Source organism: Scatophagus argus, chromosome 17, assembly GCF_020382885.2.
Source record: "Scatophagus argus isolate fScaArg1 chromosome 17, fScaArg1.pri, whole genome shotgun sequence".
NCBI lineage: Eukaryota > Metazoa > Chordata > Actinopteri > Scatophagidae > Scatophagus > Scatophagus argus.
Window position 1 is genome coordinate 9,919,422 of NC_058509.1, and position 26,307 is coordinate 9,945,728.

General features: G+C 42.0%; 2 protein-coding genes across 5 annotated transcripts in view; one reads left to right on the forward strand and one right to left on the reverse strand.

Moving 5' to 3' along the window:
• Positions 1-1,991: 1,991 nt before the first annotated feature.
• On the forward strand, positions 1,992-9,189 carry gmpr (guanosine monophosphate reductase). The gene is made up of 9 exons (XM_046418351.1): positions 1,992-2,319; positions 5,048-5,167; positions 5,569-5,652; positions 5,774-5,947; positions 6,025-6,106; positions 6,698-6,804; positions 7,342-7,384; positions 7,512-7,671; positions 8,286-9,189. The coding sequence occupies exons 1-9, from the start codon at positions 2,233-2,235 to the stop codon at positions 8,464-8,466; spliced, it is 1,038 nt and encodes a 345-aa protein (XP_046274307.1). The 5' UTR covers positions 1,992-2,232; the 3' UTR covers positions 8,467-9,189.
• Positions 9,190-17,510: 8,321 nt separating this feature from the next.
• Positions 17,511-26,307, reverse strand: part of atxn1a (ataxin 1a) — an 88,133-nt gene continuing 79,336 nt past the window's right edge. For all 4 annotated transcript variants that reach the window (XM_046418348.1, XM_046418347.1, XM_046418349.1 and 1 more), the window contains 2 exons: positions 20,601-22,955; positions 17,511-18,200 (listed from right to left, as the gene is read on the reverse strand). In XM_046418348.1, coding sequence (XP_046274304.1) covers positions 17,595-18,200; positions 20,601-22,457 — 2,463 coding nt within the window. In that variant the 5' untranslated portion in view covers positions 22,458-22,955 and the 3' untranslated portion in view covers positions 17,511-17,594. The remainder of the gene's footprint in view (positions 18,201-20,600; positions 22,956-26,307) is intronic.

Consider the following 26,307-nt stretch of genomic DNA (forward strand, 5'->3'; position numbering starts at 1 on the left):
ATGCTCACAGCGAAAATGCTAACATGCTGATGTTTACCATGTTAGTTTTGCATGTTTGTATGGTAACATTTGTGAATTCACTAGACACTAAGTACAAGCGAAGCTGATGGGAATGTAATCAGCTTTGCAGGTATTTGCTCATAAACCAAAGTATTGGCCAAATTATGGGTAATGGTGGGAAAAGCAAATTCAACCAGTGGGCAACATTTCGCTCAAATCCACAAATGTGAACATAATCGCGGTGCTACAGGAAACATCAGTGGATCTGCAAAGGATTTATTGGGATTTATCATCTTGGAACCATGAATTACCAAAGGTCCAACAGCTGTGGAGATAAGGACTAAAAAGGTGCACTCACATCCATTTAATAACCCCAGACTTTTGTATAGGACAAGTCTGAAAACAAAGTTAAACATTATAGATACTGTGTGTTGGTTTGAGCAGTGAGAGTGACTCATGCCATACAAGCAATAAAACCTGCATGTCCATACAGAAAAAGGGGCTTGCTGCTCTTTCACCTACTTCCTAACTCATCGTGCAACTCAGACGAACACCTGTGACTCCAGCTGTGACCGCGTCAAGCCGACACGAGATACAAGATGTGCACAAGGTTACCAGACTGTTCTTTTCTTATCAGTTTTATTGCCTTAAAAGGCTTTAAAGTCTAACCTTATTCAGCACCTTCTTATCAAAGGAGTTCAGTGTGACGTGCACAAGGGGTTAAAGAGCAGTGGGTTTACAGCAACTGCTTTGCCTGGGGACTAGTCTGATCACAGACACATGAAGAATAGTGTTAGATACCTGTGGATCCACTGCCAAACACTAAAAAAAAGGCAGGAAATGAGAGTATGTTTATGTAGAAAATGTTCTTTTTCGTAAATTTGTGGTTTCAGGAATAGCTGCTTCCTGTGGTGACTGAACGCAAAGAAACTGTGGTTAAAAACAATGTTTCCCTCTGAGCTGTAAAAGCAATGACAGACAGACACATAAATATCATAAAGGCACCTCCTGTTGCCAGGAAACACTTTAAGAAGAGCTTTGACCCTGGTGCTCATTCTGCTCTTTGTTTACCAGCTGCTTTCTTCAGCTGTGCTGACATCTACTGGTATCACTTTGTGCTAACAGTAAAAAATAAATGCTGAGAAACTGATGTTCATGTACAGTACTTTGGAATCGTTCCTTTGATCTGCTGCTATGAAAATGATAACACAAAGTCAGACAGACATACTAAAAGTTAACTGCTCGATAACTTGAAAGCACTTTCTTCAAGTTGCTCATAACCACTGACATTCATATTCTTCTGGGATGTGGTTGAACAGCCAGTTATGTCTTTATAATGACTTTTTAGTTTTCAGGACTATCTTGTTAGTCAGAATTTGTATTTGTTACAGATAGTACTGTATTTATTTAATTTTTTACACTAAAAGTTTTACACTTTCATCTTGGCCCGTTTAGGTTTTCTAGGATCAAACTCTGATCCAAAACAGCAGTAACATTTAGCAAAACACAGATCAAGAGATGCACTAACAATTTGAAAGGAAAACACTTGATCAAGCAAAGATAAATATAAAAACAAGTGTACAAAGAAACAAAGTACTGCGCTCCCTATTGCACACTATGGACCATGACTAATAAAAATGACTTTTTCAGCTTAGTGTGCTTGTCAGTGTACCTTAGTGTGTCTTCCTTTCCGTCTGCACATTTCTCCCTCTCACTCCTTTCTTTCTCTGCTGTCATTCTCCCTCTGCGTGCCTCCTCCTCTCTCTGTGCTGTGGGCCTGCAGCGTACAGAGCAATGCCCCAACTGGACAGCAGGTGTGCTCTTTCGCACTGCAGCACACATCCCACTGCAGTGCTACCATGTCTGTGTGTGTGAGTGTGTGTGTGTGTGTGTACATATGCGTCAGGCAGGCGCGTCTGCCTGCTTGGTCACTGCTGCCACTCTGCTGAAGGAGAGGGGGGAGAGAGAGAACGCTGGAGGAGCGGAGGGAGAAAGAGAGAAAGGGGGATAGAGAGACAGAGAGAGTGAGAGTCCAGGCCCAAATAAAGCCATGGGGGCCGGGGCTGGGCTGGGTCCCCTTTTGCTATAAATACGCTGGCCGTCTGGAGTTTCGGGTTTGGCGGTTGGGCCTTGGGACCAGCAACCGCCACTGCAGCAGGAGCCTTCCTCAGGGGATTCTCCTCCACTTACTCATCATTTTCATCCTGGTCATTAGTCTTCAGGGCATCCAAGATGCCTCGTGTCGATGTAGACCTCAAGCTGGACTTTAAGGATGTCCTCTTCAGACCCAAGAGGAGCAGCCTGAAGAGTCGCTCAGAGGTCAGTGCTGTTAATTACTTGTACTCTGATAATGTAATCAAAGCGTTACAGCTACACCTCAGCTTCATCAGACAAGGATACTTCTCAGGAGGAGTGAAATCTGTTTACTGTTGCATTCAGGAAGTGCTTCATGCTTACGCCTCTATGGTGGGTGACGCAATAGAGACATGTTAACTATTTATACATGGGGGTGAACGGTGAAGCGGTACTGATTATTAGGCCTACAGTACTAACCCTATTTTGTTTAATTTTCATCATGACGACTGGGCATATTGATTTACAGTGCAGCAGCAGCAGCAACAATTACTTAATTAACCACAATCTTGAAAGGACTCTTACTAAAGCTGAAAAGCGCATGGTCAATGTAATTCTATATTTTCACTTTTTGTTTTGTGTAAGCCAGCAGGTGTGTGCTGCCTTTGTATTTCAGTGAAATAAAAAGCTACCCTGAAGCAGCATGTAACAGCGGACTGACCTTCTTAGAGGTGACAGAAAACAAAGCTAGCCTGTGCCAGACAGGGATTATTAGACAATAACTACAAGCAACAAGAGAGAATACGACAATACGAGATTTATCAAATAAAAAATATGGATGCTGATCAGAATGGACTTGATTTAGTCATTATTTGTCACTGTTAGCAGGTAAAACAGGCGACACTTTATCTTACACACTAATTTGTCTCACTGGGCCAACACAATCCTCTCCTTGTTGTTTTATCCTCGCAATTTAACTTAGCTATGTGTCACTAGATCAGGGACTGGTACTGAACCAAGACCATGATTCGTGGCAACAGACCTGGGGTGGAAGGTAGTAGTGGGTGGTGGTTGGCCTCTGACAGGTGGCAAGCAACATGAGACACAGGAGACTTCTCAGAAAACCTGTTTAAAAATAGTACTGTGTGTTACTTTCAACCAGGGCACATTCCTTATGCCACAGAGCTATCAGGATAACATTAGCTATAATACACAGTGGCAGATAACAGCACAGAAAATATCCAGCACTTGAGCATGCACTGATGTGTATTAAGTGCAGTGAAATTCTATACTCTGTCACATCTGTTGAATACCTATCCTCATTTTTGACATTCCATCAAATTCTATTTCCTTATTCTGTAACCAAATAATAAAGAAAACAACTTCAGACATCAGAATTCTGCGCAACATGACTTCAGTGCAGCGTATACTGCAGCCAGTATACTGCAGCCAAATCTAATGGCCCGTGCACTCTGAAAGCATCCATCTGTTGACATTCTGACTGCACACATAGTTTGAATTATTGCTGCTTTTAGCAGGAGCAGAAATCCCCCTGCAAAAGCTAAGCTTGCCAGAAATCCACAAAGCTGTTTAGAGGAGGTGAGGTATATGAACATCATAGCAGATAAACTGCATCAATAACAAGAGGCCACATGATAATCAAACACCAATGCACTACTAAAGGCAGTAAATGTAGCCTACTGCATTTATGTCCATCCGTATGTTTTTAGAATATAAACCTGAATCCCCTCTCTATAAAAGAAAATTCATTTCACAAATTATTAACTTCAATCACATAATCATTTGTGATTTAATGCTAATAGATTTTTATACAGTAAATATCTAATACATCCAGAGCAAACACAAACTGACACCAAGGAATGCCATTTGTTTATCTTTTGTCTTATCTTTTGATGTTCAAAATGTGAAAAATGCTTTATAACTGGTGAATCAAATGGAAAATCGTGAGTCAGTGTGCTGACTGAGATGAATCCTATTGGTTTGCAGCAAGACAACACACACTATTTGATACCCCTTCTTCCCCAGCCATACTTCTTTCTCCACTTTTCTTTGTCTCCACCCTTTATGAGTTACACTGCCTCCTTCTGCCATGAAGGTTAAGGCACACTTTGCACAGTTAGCCCACTCCCACCACTGCAATAATTTTGCATAATAAATGTACATGGGTCTACTCAGCAAAAGCATGGTCCAGGCACAATCCAGGCAGCTGTAGAGCTATGTGAGATAACTAAGCTAAGAGTAGAGGTAGTCACAGTAAAAGAAAGTACAGCTCAAAATAACTACAGAAAAGAGTGTAGTGAGCGGTAGCTAGAAGTCACTCTGGTAATATGCGGCACTACATTTTTGGACCTAGCTTCAAATTCTAGCCATAATCTCCAAATTGCTGCTTTAAAATAGCTATCATTAGCCACAACAAGCTAGTGGTCATCCCAGACCAAGTATGGATGTAGCAGTAAAAATCCCTGAACATACTGAACTGAACTCCTTTATTGCTTATGAGTTTTTACTTTCAGAAGAACGGTGTCATTGTAAACTCCACTCATACTGAGCCATACTGAGCAGCTAACAGTCCAGTGGTTAAGTCATATTAACTCACTGGAATAAGATTCATTTTCAGATCTTTTTGAAAGGAATTATGGCCTTGACTTGCATCATTGGTGCAGATAAATATCTTCTGTAAAGGGAGCTTGTGTCTCACAATGAGCCCAAGTGCTTGATGTAACTTATTACATTACAGCAGCACCCTGAAATGCTAAACGAACCATTGAAGCTAAATGATTCAGTGCATCCACATTCAGTGCATCCACATTAGGACCACTCAGACTTAGACTTAGAACACGGCCCACATCAGCTGCTCCCATGTTCAAGAATGTTCAACTTTAGACAAAAACAATTCATCAGTCACATAAAACATGTTACTAGCAGGCTATGATTAATGTCTTGTCACCCTCAGGTGGACCTTCAGAGGACCTTCACATTCCGCAACTCCAAACAGACCTACACTGGCATCCCCATCATTGCTGCCAACATGGACACCACAGGAACGTTTGAGATGGCGCAAGTCCTGAGCAAAGTGAGCTAGCAGAACAGAATACATGAAAAACAAAGAATGGCATCTTTGTGTTTGTGTGTCTGTCTCTGTGTGGGCCTGCCAAGAGCTTTATGTGTCCCTCCATTGAGATTTGTTTGCAAGTAAATAAAAATAAAAATAAAAACCAGCAAGGCGTCCCATTTGCCATGGGAAGCCTGGCAAATACATGATTTATCAGTCTTGTCCTTGAAGCAGTAAGACATCTGCTAGCTTCTGGGATGTTGCTTGCTTTTTTGTAGTATTTACTGACTCAGGAATTAATAACAATTAATAGAAAGACATGTCATAAAAGAATAGGCAAACATTGTAATTTGGATTTTTTATGATTGATTGTTAAAATTTCTGCATCCACTGTTTTCCTTTGTTTCTTTGTTTCTATTTAGCACACCCTCTTCACAGCTATTCATAAGCACTACTCTGTAGAAGACTGGAAGAACTTTGCTGCTAATCATCCAGACTGCTTAGAGGTAAGATCACCAATGCCTCTTTTTAAGTAGGTTGTTCCTCATTAGCAACATGAATCTAATTACACCCATTTTTATTTATACGCGTCTCCTCCTAAAAAGCAACTGTGGCTTTTCTCCAAAGCACGTAGCTGCAAGCTCAGGCAGCGGCAATGCAGATCTGGAGAAGCTTTGTGCCATCCTGGAAGCTGTCCCCGCCCTCAAGTACATCTGTCTGGATGTGGCCAACGGCTACTCTGAGTACTTTGTAGAGTTTGTCAAGACAGTCAGAGGAAAGTTTCCCAAACATACCATCATGGTAAGAGAGATGATTCACCACTTTGGCTGGATGTGCTGTAAGACTGAGTCTTTGGGCTGATGTTGTCTGCCTTGCAGGCTGGTAACGTGGTAACAGGGGAGATGGTGGAGGAGCTTATCCTCTCTGGTGCTGACATCATCAAAGTGGGCATCGGGCCAGGTGGGTGGGTACAACTGCCTGAGTGCGTTTGCTAAGAGTCTGAGGAGTATTCTCTCTCTTAGTAAACACATAACTGCACAGGCCTCATATACAAACACAAACAGCTGAAACAGGAACAGAAACATAGTTTTGATTACCCGGAACAACAAGGTTTTGCAGTTGTTTTTACTTTAGAGAGTGCGTCCTACTTTACATACTGTATGTGTCATACTGCATGTATAGAGCTAGTGTTGCACGGCCCACTTGTGGGATTTCAGTTACAACTCTTTAGTTATCATAAATTGAGTAAATGCATTTTATTACCAGTATATTAACCTTTATAAGTGCAGTGGAATCATAATAAAATGCCAACTGTAACAAAAAGAAAGGCCTCCAGTGTTACTTAAGTTATTGTTTGCCTAACCTCCTCCAGGCTTGGCATTATCATCTGGTGCAGTTGTCTGTCTATGGCCTTTTGAATAGCGATCTGAACTAACAGCACCAGATCTGGAAGACAACTGGTTTCCGTAGCTACAGCTGCAGCAATTAAACACAGACAGGAGCACTTAAATGAAGATGGACTTCTGTAATGTGTGTAACTGTGTGTTGCAGGGTCCGTGTGCACGACCAGGATCAAGACGGGGGTGGGCTACCCACAGCTCAGTGCTGTAATAGAGTGTGCAGACTCAGCCCATGGTCTCAAAGGACACATTATCTCTGTAAGTCCCACATCAAGGCACAGAGAAATAACAAAGGACAACCAGAGTTATTATTAATATTATGTATGTGTGTAGCTGTGTTACTCTGCTGGTGGAGAGGAGTTTCTGTCTCGGTTAGTGGGCACCAGTCCAGCAAAAATGGTTAGAAAAATTTCCAAATAAAAGCACAACGGTGGAGTTTGCATCAGTTATTTTGCACTTCAAAGGGAGAATCTGGTTTTTCAAGGAAAGCTACTTGATTTTCTGTCCACCGGATCCTAGCAAAGGACACATACATGACACACAGTGTGGATCGACTCGATAGCCTGAGTGATAATTGAGGTTGAGGTGAGGTTTATTTGCTTACTTTAAGGCCTTTTTGCTTCTGAATTTAACATGAGCCCAGAATATCTTATTGCATAAAGGTCCTCGCGTTGATTATAATACTGAGCTGCAGCCAGTAGAGGGCAGCCTCAGACTTTCAACTAGAATGAAGAAAAACACTTAGACCTGTGATTCAGTGAGAAGCTGCATGACTGACTGTGTTTCTTCATCCAGGACGGTGGCTGCAGTTGCCCAGGAGATGTAGCTAAGGCTTTTGGTAGGCATTCAGCCCACAGTATTTGATCTTTCCATATTTAAACAAGTCACACATTGGGGTCGTATTTGACTGTGCTGTACTACTCTAGAAATCTAACCACCATGACTTCTCTGCCTTTGCCTTTCAGGTGCGGGGGCTGACTTCGTAATGATGGGAGGGATGCTCGCAGGCCATGACCAGTGTTCTGGGGAGGTCATTGAGAAGAACGGGAAGAAGTATAAACTCTTCTACGGCATGAGTTCTGACACAGCAATGAAGAAATATGTGGGTGGAGTTGCTGAGTATAGGTGAGAGACTGACATCAGGTGGAGCAAAAGCAATTATGGAGCTCATGAAGTTAGCAATCATATGCTTCTCAGGATTACAGTTCTCCTTGATATAAATTAGATAGAAGATATCTATGAGTGTTTTGTATTGTGCCACATATGTAGGTACGCCATATAGACGGAAGTATCCAGACACACCTCTTTATGGGGTTGTTTTTCAGGGGCTGGGCAGTGAAGGGAAATCTTAATGCTTCAACATACCAAGACATTTTGGACAATGCTATGCTTCCAGCTTTGTAGCGACAGAAAACACCCCAAAGTCTTGTGGAAAGCCTTCCCAAAACAATGGAAGCTGTTTTAGCTGCAGCTGCAAAGCTGTCTCTGTATTTAGAATGCAATGTCACTACTTTTGTCTACATAGTGTATGTGGAAACCTGGGCATGAAGAATTACACTCAGTGACCAGCAGAGGTCCCATAATAATCCCACAGACTGTAGGACACCAAAAACACAATCCTCACTGATAAATGATGGCTTATTAATCAATTTGCTTCACACTGTTTAAGGCACTGATGGCTAAAGTGAAACTGATCTTTGTTTAATTACAAAATCTCTGAATCTCTCCTCTGGCCTCAGGGCATCTGAGGGGAGGACAGTGGAGGTTCCCTATAGAGGAGATGCGGAGAACACCATCCGTGACGTGCTGGGGGGCCTACGTTCCACGTGCACCTACGTGGGCGCCGCCAAGCTCAAGGAGCTGAGCAGGAGAACCACCTTCATCCGCGTCACACAACAGTCCAGCCAAATGTTCACTTAGCAGGGGCTTCGGCACATACACACACACATACACGCAGGGTGCATGATGTGCATTGTACGTGTGTTATTCAGAGATGAAATGTGCAATAGGAGGACAGTGGTGTAACACACGCAGGAGAAAGACACACACCCACACTGACACCTCTATGTGATCGCCCAGCCTGTTTCTCTCAGGATATCTGCTGTCAGAAATCTGTTGCAGGCTGTGATTAAAATAAACTCAAAGTTTGACTTGAAAGAACATCCCAGAGGAACCACAGCGCTCTAATCAACTTAATCCTGCACCAAGTGCGTTTACATGCTTACAGACACCATAATATGCTACTGAATGGACCAGTTTTCTTTTTTTTTTTTTTTTTTAACAGGCTCACGCAAATGTTGTAATTACAACAGCATTAATAGATTTTGGGGGAATAAGAGAGCCAAACTGCAAATGAGGCAAATACTTCAGATCTGATCAAAAAATACTCTTTCAACCTCTATATTTAACAGCAGTCCAGATAGATCTAGATTATCATCATGTCAAGAATGAACATCACATGTGAACACACTCAGCAGGATGAGGCTGATCCTTGTGCTTAAATCTTATGGGGAAAGTGCTGAATTGTATGTTGGAATGAATGTGCAAATCAATATGCAAGATTCACAGATGTCACCCTTTAACTGTCACTTGAGAAATCATGTCGCAATAAATTGCATGCAGGACCTGCTGCTAATTTCCTCAGTGGTGTTGCTCTTTCTGTTAATTTCCTCCGAGGTGCATGTGTAAGACAACAAAATATTTTCTGTCTCCTTAGTGGCTTTGTGCTTGTACTCTGAGCGTGGGAGGAAGACTACACTGAGTCAGATGAACATGAAAAACCTCTGGATTCACGTGTTCCAAACATTTGACATATTTGAGATACACTTGATTTACTCTGCTGTGCATGCAAAACAGTCACATCTAAGTCTTCTTCGTTGACTCCACTGTGTCTGATATTTTAGATCAAGGGAGAAGATTTGAAGCCTCTACTGCACTGAAGAGTTGCTCTGTTGAACATCAGGGGAAAGTTATGTAAAGCAACGACACAATTAAAACACAAACATTACTAAATGAAAATTCAAATTCTAAAACTAATACTGAAAGGGGAGCACTTACAGTTTCGTTACTATTGCAAAGTAAATTGTGTTAATAAACCCAAATGATCTGTGATTGATTATTTTGTTCTCTTTCTGGATAAGAAACTGTGTATTTGTTTGGTTAGACATTTTCCATTAAAATTTATTTATAGGATTTTTGGGACAACACCCACATTTTTGCCTGTACTGCCTTTCAGTGAGAGGTGTTTTACCACAAGCCATGACATTGACATATTGAGAACAGATCAAACATAAAAGACACAATAGACAATATGTTTTACAGTTTTTACCTAATGAAACAATGTCCTGTCAAATGCATAAACCACTGGGCATTTTAATGTCTGTTGTGTTCATTCCCAACAAAAGAAACATGTTTTGCCTTTGGAGATGAAATCAGCCTGAGATTTTTTTTTTTTTTAATTTGAAGAAAGCCTTCGTTGTCCGTATCCACATCATTGTAGAAAATGACAAAATCTACATCTTCTGGGGGTCTTTCGGGAGTCAAAAAGCATAGCTGTGACTGCTGTAGCCATCAACCAGGCCAGGAGATTTATTTTGTTGGCTATATGCTGTGTCATTTAAGACTACAATTCCTTGTTTAGAGTATCTGCCAGGTCATCAGAATTTTAGATCAAAACTGTCACTTGGAACATGAAAATGACTTGAAGTCCAACAAAGAATTCCTGTGAGTGAGTTAATTGACCAGATTTCAATTTCAGCACTAAGCCCAATCAATGTGGAAAAAATGTTCTGGCTAATAGACTTTTAAATACAGTGCATGCGTTGGTTAGTGCTGGCAGTGAAATAAAGACACAACATGGCCATTTATTCCAGATATGTCAAGGTTTCATTTTCTTTTTCAAAGAGGTGCATTTGTACAGATGTCAAATACATACACCAATAGGGTTTCTCCATTGCTATAGAGGAAAGGGATGGTGAGACACAGGGACTTGGTGAGTACAATATAGTACAAACAAGTTGGCTGGGAACTGCTGCAGCCCCCTGCAGGCCAGACTGTCCATGCAGGTCTGTGCTGATGTCCGGGTTCTCTGCCACCGTCTCATGGGCCAAAAAGTTTCAGTTCAGTACTTGATGTCACGGGTTAGCAGAGAAACATCTAGACAGACTGTTTGCTATAGCCTCAGGGCTGAGTGTTCAGAACAGGGGGAGGAATCAAATGAGCCACAGCTGACAGATAAGCTCCACCCCATCCGTGGCAGTGGGCAGGGTCAGAGGTCAGGAAGCGTACAGCCTGCCCCCTGCTGACGCGTTTGTCGCCTTGCACACAGAGGCAGAACAAAGACGTTCAGTACACCGAAGTGTAATCCAAGCCAATCTTCAGCATAGTACACATAACATCATAATAATAATTCATAGTTAATTGTCAATAATGACATTTGTTAATCATATCAAATTATATGTAATAAATTTACATATCTTATAACCAATATGAAACAGCCCACTATGTAAATTGATTGGGGTGAAACTAAACTGTTATGTGGGCCTCTACAAGGTTTTTTTTTTTTTTTTTCTTTCAGCCTGAGTTGGTTATCCAGCGCTATGGACATTGACGACGTCATACAAAAAAGAAAAAAAAAGAAAGAAAGAAAGAAAGAATGAAAAAACAAAAGGAATCCTGATCGAATTCTGTTCACTTTTAAAACACAACACAGTGCCAAAAAAAAACGCATCCTTTTCGCAAAATGAAAGTACAAACATCGAAGAAACAAAGAGCACACATGCCTTATTTTTCTGATCGAAAAGTCAAAGCTCACACACCAACATTCATTTTATTTGTAAAATTGTGCAAGAAGCCAATTTTTTCTTTTTTTCTTTTAAAAAAAAAAAAAAAGACGACATTAGCAGTGTTCCTCAAGTGAGGAAGCTTGTCATAAAAACTCAATAATGACACATTCTCTACATAGTTTTAAGTCCCCTGACATTATACTGAGTGCTACAAGGAGACCAAAAACACAATAAAAGCTCCTGCACCAAAGATAATGCAAACAAAGCAATGGTCTGTACGCACTGTTTTCACACCACGCGACCAAACCAAGCTGTGCCAAACTCCTTACACACACATCCTCCAAACCAGAACTAACGATGTGAACAAAACAAGCCTAATTAACAGCACAGCCTGGTTGGTGTGCGGTGGAAAAGAAACAAACCTGAACACAACAAAAGAAGGGATGCATTCCATGAGAAAAGGTTTTCCTAGTAGAAAAGAACCAAGGAACCACCTAACACCTCGGCCCGTTGGACCCAAGAACGCGCCGGGCGCCAAGCGAGATGGAGCACAGACAGATAAACACAAGGTTACGGCAAGGTGATGTGCAAAAACTTAAACTGAGCCATCTCTCTTTCATCCGTATTCACCCCCTTTTTTTCATTCTCATTCTCTCTGTCTGTTTTGAATGAATGTTACCCCTAGGGAAGGTATCGGTCTGAGACAGAGGGTTTAGACCAAGTCCATCCTAGGATTAGAAAGTGCTGAAACATTATCAAGTCTTTTACATCTACTTACATGTGCATCTCTGTTGGTTGGATTTTTTTCTTTTCTTTTTTTTTTCTCTTTTTTACAAAAAAAAAGTGGTCCCCACTAGCAATGAGGTTTCTTTTTTTCTCTGTGGGTCTCACCGTGAACCGTCGAGGGTCAGGGTTTACGAACTCACAGACAATTAGAGGAGAAAACACTCCGTTACACACACACACACACGTGTGAACACATACACACGTGTCACACACTCAAACCCTAACACGTTCACACACATTTGAACGCCAGGTGTACATAGGCACACATACTACACACAGGACATATGGTGTGCACACACACGCACACACACACACACACACACACACACACACACACCCGCCGAGAGGAGACATGACTCAGTCTGTCACACACTCGAATTTAGGAAGGCCGCAAGGACAAAAGGGAAAGAAGGTACAGACAAACTCTCTGTTCGTTTTGTTGCTCTTCACAAACATCCTGACTCATGTTTTCCAGATGTGAGACACACACGTACACACACATACACACACACACACTGACAGACAGTAAAATACACAAGCTACTGACAAGGATGAGACACTGGAGTAGGACTATGCTACATAAACTTGGCACAACAAAGGAGGGGAACAAGACTTCAGTATTGCACATTGTGGTACATTTCAAGGGGATAAAAAGTTAAACTTGGGATTATCTTGACAAAATCAAAACTATATCAAACCCTCAAAAAATGTTGCTATGATGTGCCTTTTCTTCTGCTGCATTCACAATGTGTCTACAATTCAGATTGCTTTATTTCATTGTCTATTATTCAGCATACATTTTCCACTTAGGTACAAACACAATGACCTGTATAAGCTAGTAGTGAAAAGGAGACCGAATATCAAAATATGATGTTAGGAGGGGATCAGGCAGTCTGGGCCAGCCCTGCTATATCCAGGCCAGGCCACACTGAAAGGTAGCTAACGGTTGTTGAGGGTTAATTGATTGCTTTGCCTCGGGAGGAGGAGGTGCTTGTGAGGCTGGCTGGCTATGATTGGGTACCTGAAACAAAGTTAAAGAGGTCACTACGGGAGTCGTGGCAACGAGGCAGACCTGGGCGGAGTCAAAATGTCTGCTGGTTACTTCAGGTACATGTGACATAACGCTCACCTGCAGCGTGACAAAGTTTATGACTCGGACCATCTGGGACAGCGGAGGTTGTGGGGGTTATGTTCAGTTACTGCATATATGAGACTCTTCCCTGAAAAACTAGCAACTGGTGTTGCAACGACAATTTATATGATAAATGTATTTCATGGTGAGGGGAATCGTGTTAACCGAAGCGGGTCGCATTCAGGTGTATTAGCTCTGACAAACACTTTTTCGAGTGACAGGATTGTCTTTTCTTTATGGGAAGAAAGGAGGAGTTGTTTTGGTTGTAATGCTAGAAGATCATCACTATTATTATTAATATATTAAATGTTTATTGCAGAGAATTTGAGTGGAATGACTCTGTGTGTGTGTGTGTGTACGTGTGTGTCGCTCATAAACGAGCAGAGTGCCTGAATATTGTTGAACTATTGCTTTCTAAAATAACCAAAGCAACAAAAGTATCACTTGGCTTTGGCTGAAATTGTTTTGAACCTGACTGACAGTAAAAGCTTTGCTCTTTGCTCTGAGTGGCTGATAAATTTGTTTAGATGTAGTGGTTCTAATTTTTTTTTTTTTTCATCTGTTAGGAAAAAGGGGTTGGACAATAAAAAAATGGACATACATATACAAAACACAGACCCACACGGACACACACAGATTGTAAAACACGCACACACACATAAACACTCACTCACACAGTCCACCTTTTATATCACTAATGATCATGACGTTTCAATAGGAAAAGGAAGAAATGAAAATGCACTGCTGTGGTGGTGTTGATCTGAGAAACCCTGTTTTATTATAAAAAATAAAGCATTTCCAAATCTCATACGGGATCTACTCATTCACTCACCATCGCGTCCCACCTGCCTATTTATTCAGCCACCTACCCATCCATTCCTCATCCATCTCAGCACACATCCTTCCTGCCATCACCCTGGTAAACTCCTTCCACTCGAAATGGCGTTGCCCTGCACAGCTAAACCTATGTCATCGGCGGGATGAAAACACAACTGATCCACCTCTTAGAGGCAACCAACAATGCTGCCAGCTAAAAGATATCTCTGTCATATAAGAAGAACACCTAAATACAGAGGCTGAGTGGAAAGTTCAACAGATATGCCTGCAGGAAGCCACCTCTTCTCCACTTTCTTAACAACACTATTTTGCCAGCAACCTGCACAAGCTAATCAAACTACTGAGCACAATCACACTGTATTGTTACATGCAGCATGAGGCAAACATCTACATGTTGAATGGCAACATACAGTCAGAACATACCGAATCCCAGACCACACTTGTCCATCACTGACAGATTTAAAAGATTTCCAATTTCATTTTAGTTTTCCAATATATAAAAGTGAACTATAAAACATCAGCATATTTCAGTTCTACTTCAGACTAAATAATCAAATAATCATCGGGTGGTACACACTTCACATTACACCTCAAAATCCAAGCTCATAAATATAACAAAATTTGGGTTTTCATATGCAAGAAAAGAGCCTGTGAGGATGTTCAACTCATGAAGCTTTGCTTACAGAGCTCTAAGTGCTGGGACAACCAAGCAAGCACATCTGTTGAGGTAACTGCTACATCTTAGCAAAATAGGGTTTCAGCTGGCTAAAAGCACAGACCGTGTTCAAAACTGAACCCTAGTCCCTACACCCTGGTTTCAACAGCAGGAAAAGTGGACAAAAAAAGTCTCAATTTTCCCTCATACACTACAAATTGTTTATTTTGAACTAAAGTCAGTAAATTCAGTAGGCAGGCACATGTTTAAATTCTGGTTTACAGCTGTGGTTATGTTTGTGAAAAACTCAAATGCAATTTGACTGTAACTGCTCTGATGTAGAAATGTTTCCTCTACAAGGTGATGAGCCTGTTGAGGAACAAAAAAAACCCTGGTCTCCTCCAGTGTGTTACGTGGTCTAGGGCTCGTTTCAGGACAGGGCCGCTAAAAATTATGTCTCCACCTTCCTCCCACCTCCTGATGTGCAAATCGCAAGATTCTCTTAATTATGACTCCAAGTAGAAACATTGGACATTTAGCACTGTCTATATATTACATGAGTACATCCTTTTCCTATACACAGTATACGTACACTCATACACAAACTCACACACATACACAAACACACCACAGAGCACTTTACGCACAACTGTACTGTAAGCACTAATAATCCAATGTCAGTCAAACAGTGTCTTTGCAGGAGGGACAATATGCACCAAAATCATTCATCTGCTTATTAACAAGTACAGTACATACTATGGGTCATAAGGATGGTCTGTACTGTTTTGCGTTTGTGTAAGTGTGAGTGTGTGTATTGACAGACACAGACCAGCTTCATGCACACTCTATAATATGCACACACATACGTTACAAATATATGACAACCTTCAAAATTCTGTGGTGTGAGCTTCTAACCAATGCACTCAGTCCAGCACAGAACATCACTGGAACATTTCAAAGCCTTTACCATGTAAATTCGTATGCCAGATCCCAAACTTTCAAAACACTTTCCAATACTTTCGCCCCTAACTTTTGCATGGCTGGCTGGCTGGCTAAAAATCACATTATTCCTAATTTCTTTTGTCACTCTAATTTTTTTCTTGAACCATCTACTAACTGAAATGATCTCCAATACCTGTCACATTCATCCCTTTCTTTGTGATCCCATGGCACATCCTCTCTCACGTTCCCAAACAACCCCTTCACGTTTCCAAAAGTTTCAAATCTCCAAAGTGCTGTTGCTAATCTATATCTTTGACTTAAAAAAAAAAAAATCTAAAAAACATACAGTACTGTGTAAAGAGACAACAAAAGTTTGTCGGCTGTATGGTGGGTGTGACAGGTGTGTTAAGTGCTTTGAAATATCCTGACCCTCTCAGAACTGACATGCAGATTCTCTCGGTTCCTCTCACACAGCCTTTCTCCATTAAAAAAATAGAAAGAAATTCATCAAAAATGATGAGGATTGTATGAAGTCTTTCTTTAAGTGAAGTTCGCCAACCCAGTGTGTTTGCACTTGTATAAATTAGGTTAGGGTATCTCACATTTATACATTAACATTGACCCACCTAGGTTCAATCTAGGACTAAATGACCCCTGATTAAGCTTTTTGACAATCATTGAAAACAACTATCTGCTGAGATAGAAGGTGTGGGGTTTAAGGAAAAAAACAAATGACAATATAAATGCTCAAGATGAAAGTAAAGACTCCACCGTCATCAAACTCAACAAAGTGTTGTTCCCTCTCTATTGTGTGGCACACTGGCACTGACATCGCTGGTCGTGTGTATGTGAATAAACAGATGGTGTGTTTATACCACTGACTGTATATAAAGACGGACAACATGAGAGCTCCCCAAAAGTGAAACCAAAACATCTCGACTGCCCCCTGTTGGCAGGCTCCAATACAAGTCAGAAATCAGGACCATTTTAGCAGAAATGGCACAGACTAAAAACTTTCCCAAAGAGGGTTTTTGTCATTTTAGGTGGTATAAATAATTTGACTTATAAAAAAGTGGCGAAATGTCATGATTGACAGCTGAATGCTGCTCGTGATAGGAACAGAAGGATGCATGGAAGGGAACTCCATCCCACAACCCCTCACACACAGATGACAGCCTCATATCCAGGATATTTTGCCTTAAATTTTGTACAGTGGGAGGAAGTGGAAATGCATCATCCATCTTTCTATATGTCAGTGGTTTATAATAAGGACATGGAGGAGTGTGGTTTTCCAAGTCCAATTCTGATTCAGAAAATTTCATGATTTAGCCACAAATCCGTCATGCTCAGGATCAGCTGACATTATATCTCTTCTGTGGCTCAGTGTAAAACCACTGTCATAGTGGTGGGAAAGTGTTTTTGTCCAGGCAGCCTCACCAGTTCCCACACAGGGAAAGAAATCCCTGTCAAGAAGCTAACTGTGAGCTAATTCAATTTCAAATTTACATAATGTGTAATGCGTAGCCAACCATCAAGCCTCGCTCCTGTGTGCCACACAGCCACCTACAAACGTTTAGCACGCTTTATAAATCCCCCACCGTGAGTCATCTCATGAAAACCACCAAAACGGCACCAATCGCCTGCGTGATATTAAATTCATCTATCAAAAAAAAAGAAAAAAAAAAAAAAAAAAAGTGTTATAAGCTACATGGACATAATGTATGGTGATACCATGTAGGGTACATTTACCTCTACAGTACAGTATTCAAGATAGAAAAATATAAACAGAAAACAAAACTTTAAAACCAAGACAAATGAAACATTAATGTGGGCATTTGTGTATTTTTTTGTAGAATCCTTTTGTGTGTTTTTTTTCCAAATCCCAATGGTTATTTAACAGTCCTGCTAGCATTCACTTGCCAATATTCGACCTTCCCTCAATGCTGACTTTCACCTCATGAGGGATAAAGGAAGGTTTGGGCAGGGTTAAGGGCGGCTCCTCCTCTGATTTTTCCACTTTTCGACATTCAGGGGCAGACCATCTCCGCTTTCTGCCTCCTAATGGCTTACTGGAGCCAGCTTCTGTGCTGCTGACAACCTGACCTTTAGAAAGTGAGCCTCTTTCCCCAAACACGAGATCTCCATTTTCCACGTTGGTGCCCCTTCCACTCCCATTTCCTCTTCCACCATCCCCTCGCTGGCTGATGCCATTCTCCCGCTCGCTGTGCCTGGAGCTACCTCCACTGCAGCTTTGGGGAGCGTCTAAGACAGCTCTGTGGGGTTTGAGGTGCCCATGGCTGGAAGCTGGGACAGAGGCAGGGGTGGCCAGCTCCAGGGGTTGGGTCTTCTTCAGAGATCCATTCCTCAGGTTCTTGAGGGTGAGTGAAATACAAACATCACCCACAGAGAGTTTGGTGCAAGGCAGCTCCAGAAGCTGGGTGGTCCGGTCAGGGCAACACGAAGACCAGCCTTGGCCAAAGACAAAAAAAGGGTACTCCACCAAGACCTCCACACTCACCTGGAGCGAATGGTGAAAAGACACATTAACACAAATAAACATAACATACTCTAAATAACAGTCAAAAACACTAATCTGCTTCAACAGGCTGCATGGGTGTGGTTTGATCCAATTTGGCTGACAGTAAGAATCAGTCGACCATCATCACATTTTGACTGAGTGTTAGAGACGAACAGGAAATCTATGTCAGGTGACATAGATCATGTATGCAAAACTGTTCTACCGTCGGCAGAAAAGCGTGTGTTCATGTAAGGACAGAGAGACGGCTGTATGTCAAAAACTACAAGGACTTTAGTTTGTCTAAATTTAGCTGAATTAAAAACTTTGTGACCCAAGATGCAACACATTTCAACACAACAACATCAAAAAAATGAACTTAGCGATCCATTACACAGAACCAATGAAGAGGGTAGAACATGTTTATGTAAAGAGATTTAAATTCTTCTGTCTGAATTCTGGATTAACTTCCATATTCCAGAGTCTACATTATCATTTGTATGTATGGCAGAATGAAGAGATGCTTCAGAGGAGGCTTTGAGATATGACAGTTAGAGCGAGGGAGAAAATAAACCTGAAGAGAAAGAAGATGAAGTGAAGGAATATCTGAAAAAATTGTGGAGAGTGTCGAGGATGAGAAGACAGGAGTGGAGAAAGTTACTGAGCTGGAGACGAAAAGGCAAGATTACAAAGGGAGAGTTGTTTGAGCAAGAAGACGAGTGAGGAAGCAAGTGTGAAAGAGAACAACGTTAAGAACGAAACAAGTGTAAGATATATCAAACACCTCTCAAGGCAATATTTTCCCTCCTGTATTATATAATTTTTGACTTCTCTGCGCGAATCCTCTGAGTGTAGACTCAAAGCTGCTACCACCTCTCAGGATAAAAAAAAAAAGTAAGAAGAACCACTGAGATAAAGATAAGTCTTTGAAAGACTGTCAGCTTTTGTGGGGCACAGTATCAAAGAGCAGCCGGGGGCAGGAGAGATGGCTAGAGATGTGCTATGTGGGTGGACGAGTCACAGCGTGGACAGATGAAATAGATTAACTGGCTTTAACACACACCCTCAAAGACAGTGAGAAGGGTGCATGTGTGTGCATGTGAGTGTGTGCAAGTGCGTCTGAAGCACTTTGGGAGAACCAGACTGAAAATAGAAGGACGAATTGTAGCATAGTATTTGATGTTAAGACATTACAGAGATCGAAGTTATAAAAGAGTGAGAGTCAGAGTACAAGCCAATGTCTGGGAATTGAGCAAGGAACTTGGGTCTAATTTTTAGATGTTTTACATACTAAGATTTAAGTTGTATATCAGAAAAAGTACCTCCAAAGATTACATGTGGCAGTAGAAACGTGGTATTGCATTGGTGCACTTACGTTCCTGGCTGTACTGAGTACTTGAAAGATCTATAGATAGAGTAGATTCAGGCAGTAAACTCTCTGAACTTTCTCTACAGCCCACGATCAGAACATGTGTGTTACAAGGCTGTCATTTCAGCACACTGAACCTCATCACAGGAGAAACAGCAGAGTCCTGTGAGATTCACGATTATAGAGTCATTAATAAGGGAGCCGCTCAATACGTTATTTCCTATTAATAACACCAGCTAAGAGGATACATAAAAACCTTCTCAGAGATCTCATTAAAACTGTTATGGCTAGATTGTACTTAAATTTTTAGAGAGGATTTTAAAAAGAGCGTAAACATATAAACATCAGTATAGGAATTAAAAAATTAACCGATTATGAAAAACTACAGGTTAATTTTCTGTTGTTCTACTTTTTAAACTGCTTAAACTGAAGGTTTAAGCATCTGTCATAATGATGGTTTCTGACTGAAATGATCACCACAAAACTATAATCATGCTTTCTAAAATCACACCAAGAATAAGCAATAAACAGTTTCACTTTCTTTCAGAGAACGAAATGAGAAGAACAATACCAAACTCATGTCGGTGCATTAACAGTGGAGACAGCACAGAGAGCCATTAGCTTAGCATAAAGATCAAAAGCAGGACAGAACAGCTAGACTTCAAGTTTGTTAAATATGCTACTCCTACCACTACTGCCAGTAGCTAGCAGCTCTAAGGCTTAATAACTAACATGGTGTTTTGCTAACCTGCTCACAAACAAAATGCAAAAACAATTTCTCTTTTTACATTTCTATTCATGTACAGATTAAACAAAGAAAATTACATAGTGTTAATTGGTGAGCTTTAGACACTAGCTTTATTTCTCAATTTTTATGACTGTTGATGTTGTTGTACTGTTGATTCCTAGCTAAGCTAGTGCTAAGCGAATGCTGATTAGAGCTATTGTTAATTCACAGTCATAAGAGTAATATCAATCTAACTGTGTTTGCCAAACTGTCAAGGTATTAAAAAATGTTGTTCCCTGTCTCTCACCTGTGCACGGTGTTCACCGACAGAAAACTGAACCACAGCAAAGTTGGGTGAGGTGTGGCTCCCCTCAATGCGCTCCACTGTGGACGAGTCAATCTTCAGCTCACTGCTGATCTCAGCACTCTGGATGAAGTCCTCTGTCTTCAGGTCCTCCACGCGTTTCAGCTCCCCATCGGCCAGCTGGATGATGGAGCCCTTGATGAAATACGGGGGGAGTGAGGAGGGCACCACCGTACTGGATGAGGGAGGAGGCGCAGCGGGGGCAACCAGCCCTGGTGGAGCGGGAACAATGGGCAGATGAAGCTGGGCTTGGACCACTGCGCCTGAAGCGGCCTGGTGATACGAGCCACTGGAGGTTTCCAGAGTCTCTCCTTTGAGGGCAGTGGCCGCAATATATGTGTGTGGGAGTGTGGTGGGAAATGTTGCGGCTTGGGTAGATGACGTTACATGAGAGGCTACAGGTTCCAATGTGGTAACTCCACCTCCACTAACAGGGATAATGACCGGTTGGGCACCGGGAATAAGTAAGTGCTGCTGTAGGCTGGTGTGGTAACTGATTGGTGTATGCTGGCTCCCATTGCCCCCTGCAATGTAACCAATGATAGGCGGCTGAGGGTAGATACTGGTGGAGGGGAGACCCATTGACAATGACTCCGTAGCGTTGTGGGTGGTCTGGATAACCGTCTGGGGCGGCAGTGTACTGACAGCAGCTTTCAGGCTGTTGACACTTAATGGGGGTGGAAACGTGAAAGACGACGAGGTGCTGGAGCAGGAGGGTGTGCGATTCATAGGCTTGCCCAGGATGATGCCGCCTTTCTCCAGATGAGCTGGGGCAGAGGTTGTCACCTTCTCAGGGCTGACTCTGGGTGGTACCAGGTGGTGGTCCCCGTGGCTATTGGGCATAACCATAACAGAGGTTCTCAGTCCTGAGGGATCATGAGTAGAGTACTCTGATGGCAAAACGAGCTGGCGAGCCTCATAGGAGGACAAAGAAGAAGCGGTATCTCGTGATTTACTCCCTGGCTTTGACAGGCTGGTTTCATGGGATGCTCCAAACCGCTGACCCCTTTCCAGCTCTCCATTGTGGAGCTCTCTGGTTTTAGACTCAACTTCCTCTTTCCTGGTGAGTCCATCTGTATACTGCACCACAACCTGGGACAGCCCATGTCCCAAAGCATGGTGGTGGTGCAGTGAAGGTGGAGGAAGGTGAACACCTCCTTGGTGATGAGGTGACGGCACAGTCCGTGTGGAAGTTGACATTTGAACATGGTGAGGGGCGGGGTCTGTAGGAGGTGGAGGCATGGAGGTACGCCCTGTGGATGCTCTCTGCTGGTCATGTTTGGAGGCCTGTGAAGGAGCACAGACTGTCGCTGTGTGTGAAGGTCTCTGCGCAGCCAAAGAGGAGGAAGAAAGGGGGGGAGGCGGAGGGGGAGGTGGAAGCAGTTGAGGGGAGATGTAACCTGTGTATGGAGCAGTGTAGGGTGAGGCTATAAACTGCAAGTTGGGTGGCAATTGGGTGTAATGGACAGTTCCTCCAACTGTGGACTGTGACAGGGGGGACGTGTACACTGTAGGAAGAGATGACACTAGCCTCAGTGAGGAAGAGGAAGGTGAAGCGTCTGATGTGGACAAGAGGGATTTGTACTGGGGCCCGTCAGACTGAATGGAGCTACGATGCCCACTGACCCCACTCTCATTCCCACCAGCCACACTGGCGAGCCAGGTCATGTTCTCTGTGTGCTGGCTGTCAGTGGCAGGAGGCATGATGGGTGAACGATTTTCAGATGGTAAAGTACTTGAGGGAATCTCCCTCTTCTTTGGGGGCAGACATTCATTACTGCGTTCCTGGTTGGACTTCATGCTGACTTTGCCTCACGTCCCTTAACTCTACACTCCTTAACTGGACTTCTTTTCTTTGTTGCTCTCTCTTTCTCTTTGACTTTCTATTTCACTTTCTTGTCTCTTATTCTGACTACTAACGATCTGTCTCTTGTTACTTCAATTATCTATGAATTAACCTTCACAATCCTTTCTCTCTTTTACTCTCTATCTAGTCCACCCAAGGCCCATGAATCAGGTCTTTCTCTTGATAACAAAAAAATCCAGGCCCTAAAAAGCAGATGAGGAAGGATTAAAGATGGAGATGAAGATATGGAGGGGTGGTTAGAGGGGAGGGGTAGGGCGATCTGTTTGGTCCAGGGGTCTTTAGCGGCTGAAGGGTGAACTCAGTGTGGTATGGGAGAGTGTCACGACGTCACACCTGCTGCTGCCGCCGAAGACGACGGGGGGCCGAGTGTGTCGCACTTCATGTGGAATCATTTCCCTGCAAAAGCAAGTCTGCTGACACCCAGCACAATTCTGTGGAAAAGAGAGACAGGCAGACTGTTAGGAAAAGGTGCAAATCTTAAACAGATAAATATGTACAAATTTAAGGCCATTTATATGTTATATTTTTTATATGTGCAGTATTTTTTTCAACTTGACAGCAGGGTCTGATGTCTAATGAAAATTTAAAAATGTCTCACAAATAGAAAGAAGAAGAAGAAAATGGAAAACAAGGAACAAGGGGAAAAAATGCTGCCAGGGATTCAGGGAAACAAAAAACATACCAAGAAGAGAAACTGCTGTGCTATACATTTATTGCCATGAAGGTCATCCAACAGACCATGAGCCAGCAAACTCAGGTGCCAAACAAATGGCTCCGTAACACAAAGAAGAAGAACACAAAAAACTCAAGATAGCAAAAATACACACAATTACTAACTGTGTTCGAAGGGAACAGAAAAGTTCTGAAGGATGAAACAAAGATCACGCGTTAAGAAAATGATTTCCTACAATGAGAAACTCAGAAGGTCAACTAATAACGCTCAGTACCCCTTTGAAGTGAAATGCATGCAGATCTTGTAATAAATTTATTACACCAACACTCATTCATGATGGAGGGATGCTGTTTACATTTTGAGATGACAATGAAAATTTGGAAAATTTCTGCGCCTGCAGTTTTACAGCACCCTCTTTGAAGAAGAATCTAATGAATGAGACAGCCAACCCAGTTTCTCCCCTACCTTTAAAGCGCATAGTAAATCTTGTGGTTTCAGTGCCACTGGGTGGCTAATTGTGGTTTCTGGTTGCTCAACAGTGGGTGAGCAAAAGAACTGAAGCAGAACAAAAATAATCTGAGCAGTTCCTATGGGTTTCCAAACGCTTGCAATTTTAATACTAATAATCTACACAATTCCAAGCAGTTTCCATCACATGCTGTATTTGGACCAACCAGCCTGTGCTGTACTCAGTAAAGTATGTGTGAGTTAGTACCACATGTGTTTGTGCCATCTGTCAGCGAGAACCCCCTGCCGCAAAAGATAGAAATCTTGGTGTGAATCTCATAAAAAATGTACAAGCATTTCAAGCACACAGACACACATGCATGCAGACAACCACACAGACACACGCGCGCACACACACACACACACACACACACACTTGCTTACTCAAACACTGACACCTGGGCATATTCAATTATGCTGACACATGTTCTTTTCCTGACACACAGCAAAGGTTCACACACAAACACACACACACACACACTCTTTTACCAGCACATACACCGACCTAAGTACGAATCCAAGCTAAAGACTTAAGGGCACTTTAAAATCAGCTGAGTATTGGCTGCCCACACCTCAAACATGCACTGAAATGCACAGCTAGCATTGCTGCTACAGCGACAACACGTTGACTGCAATACAAGGTTTGTCAATTTATTTCTTCAGTCAGCCGAGTCAGTGAGTTTACTCTGACAAGTGCTGAGTGTGTTTCATCAAGCAGTACTGCAACAACACAATAAATGAAATAACATAAATGACAGCAAGAAGCCAGTAGGAAAGTGCACAGTATTACTGTAAATGTATACACGAATAAGCACATAAATATTTGCTTGACAAAATAAAACAACAATGAGCTTTCCCCTGCCAAATTAATAAACACACAATAAACAAAAACCATGACATGTAAAATCTAGCTTATAATTTCTATTGTCAGCTATATTCAAATACCATCAAGAAGACACAAACGGGTTGTAAAATGTGGAAAAACTACTTAGCTTATGTCATGATATTTTATATCACAGAGAAGACACAATATCAGACTTATAATAAAATGGAACTGTGCTTTACCAAGCACACATGGGAAACTTGCATTCATACTTAACATAACAGTGGAAGCTTCTTGCTTGACATTATTAGCTAAGATTGAATAACTTATAATTGTCTTATAATTAAAAACTTATAATTGGAAACACTGAGAATCTACAGGCATGGACACTTACGCAACTGATTTTGCATCATCACTGAATACAAGACTGCTGACTGTCCATTAGACCACAGCACACACAACGTTGTGTTAGATATGACTCCAGCTTTCAGAAGTCTGTTGTTGGAAGCCGCAAAAGATTTAATCTTTCAGCCATAATAACATTTGTGTGTGTGTGTGTGTGTGTGTGTGTGCGTGTTCTGTAGGATGAGGGACATCTTGCATCTCAAGCAGATTCCTGTGATTTAAGAAGCATCGCAGTGCTACTACAACACAACTGCAGAGACGGGCGTAGGAGTAAGCACATATGCAATTTCACACGCATATACAGTAGAAGAGCACCCGCACACAGACATACATGCATGCAGCGTTGTGGGAGTGAGCACACGCACGTACATGTTCGCAAGCACGCACCATCTGTTCAATCAAGCAGGCATGAGTCAGAGGTGTACTGAGAGGTAGTGTTGATCGCTGAGGTTTAAGCACTGAGACACAATCTTCTCCACCTCTGGCTCCTTCACTCTACCTCCACTCAACTCCCCGCCTGCCTCAACCTGCCCACCTCTCCTTCTTCATAACTCCTTTCTCAATTATCATTCTTACATCTAATGGTTTTATGTTCTTAATCTTGTGTCTCATAATGTATGGGCTTCTTGTCTCAGGGCATCCATTCACATTAATCCCCTACTTGTCTGTCTACTGTACCACACCTCATTCACTGTAATGTGCACACTGTGTCGGTATAGGCGAATATTCAACAAGCTCTTACTCAAGTGAAAACTTTGAGACAAGAGGAATATTATGTGTCTGACAGCCCTTAGATTAGAGACATTTCATATCAGCTGTCACATCAAACACTGACAGTGTCTGCGCATCAGCCGCAGATCTGCTCGTGCTGCCATCTCTTAGAGCTTTTATCTTCAGAGGGAGGCATGTCATTGCTAACTCCGACATGTGGAAAAGATTTCTGAGAATTCCAGCAAAAATATTATAAGCATTGTGTAATGGGATATATTGCACTGATGTTACACACAGTACGTGCATAAAGCCTGGTATGTACCACAGCTGCCTGTGTTTGGAATAACTGTGTGTGCTAAGTCAAGCAGCATATCACAGCAAGATTGCTATAGCAACAGAAGGGATGTCAACTACTACTACAAGAAAAGTGGTTATTAGTTGCTTGCCTGATGAGCTATACAATGGGAATTTATGTTGGAATGTATATACCTTAAACAATATTCATTTGTCTTTTAGCCCTATTTTGGTCTGCACCAATCCAGGGGGTAATAATTAAATGCCTCACTATATACACCAGTTAGCTGCTAACTTCATCTGCGTGCTGTGTGGTGCCGGGCAGTTAGCTACAGAGGGATTTTAGAAGTTTTTGCTGAAAACAGATGCC

Excerpts from the sequence above, each read along its gene's own strand:
- gmpr (XM_046418351.1), top strand. The coding sequence starts at position 2,233 with ATGCCTCGTGTCGATGTAGACCTCAAGCTGGACTTTAAGGATGTCCTC. Across the intron at positions 6,107-6,697 it reads CAAAGTGGGCATCGGGCCAG|GGTCCGTGTGCACGACCAGG; the intron begins GTGGGTGGGTAC and ends TGTGTGTTGCAG. Across the intron at positions 7,672-8,285 it reads GGTGGAGTTGCTGAGTATAG|GGCATCTGAGGGGAGGACAG; the intron begins GTGAGAGACTGA and ends CTCTGGCCTCAG.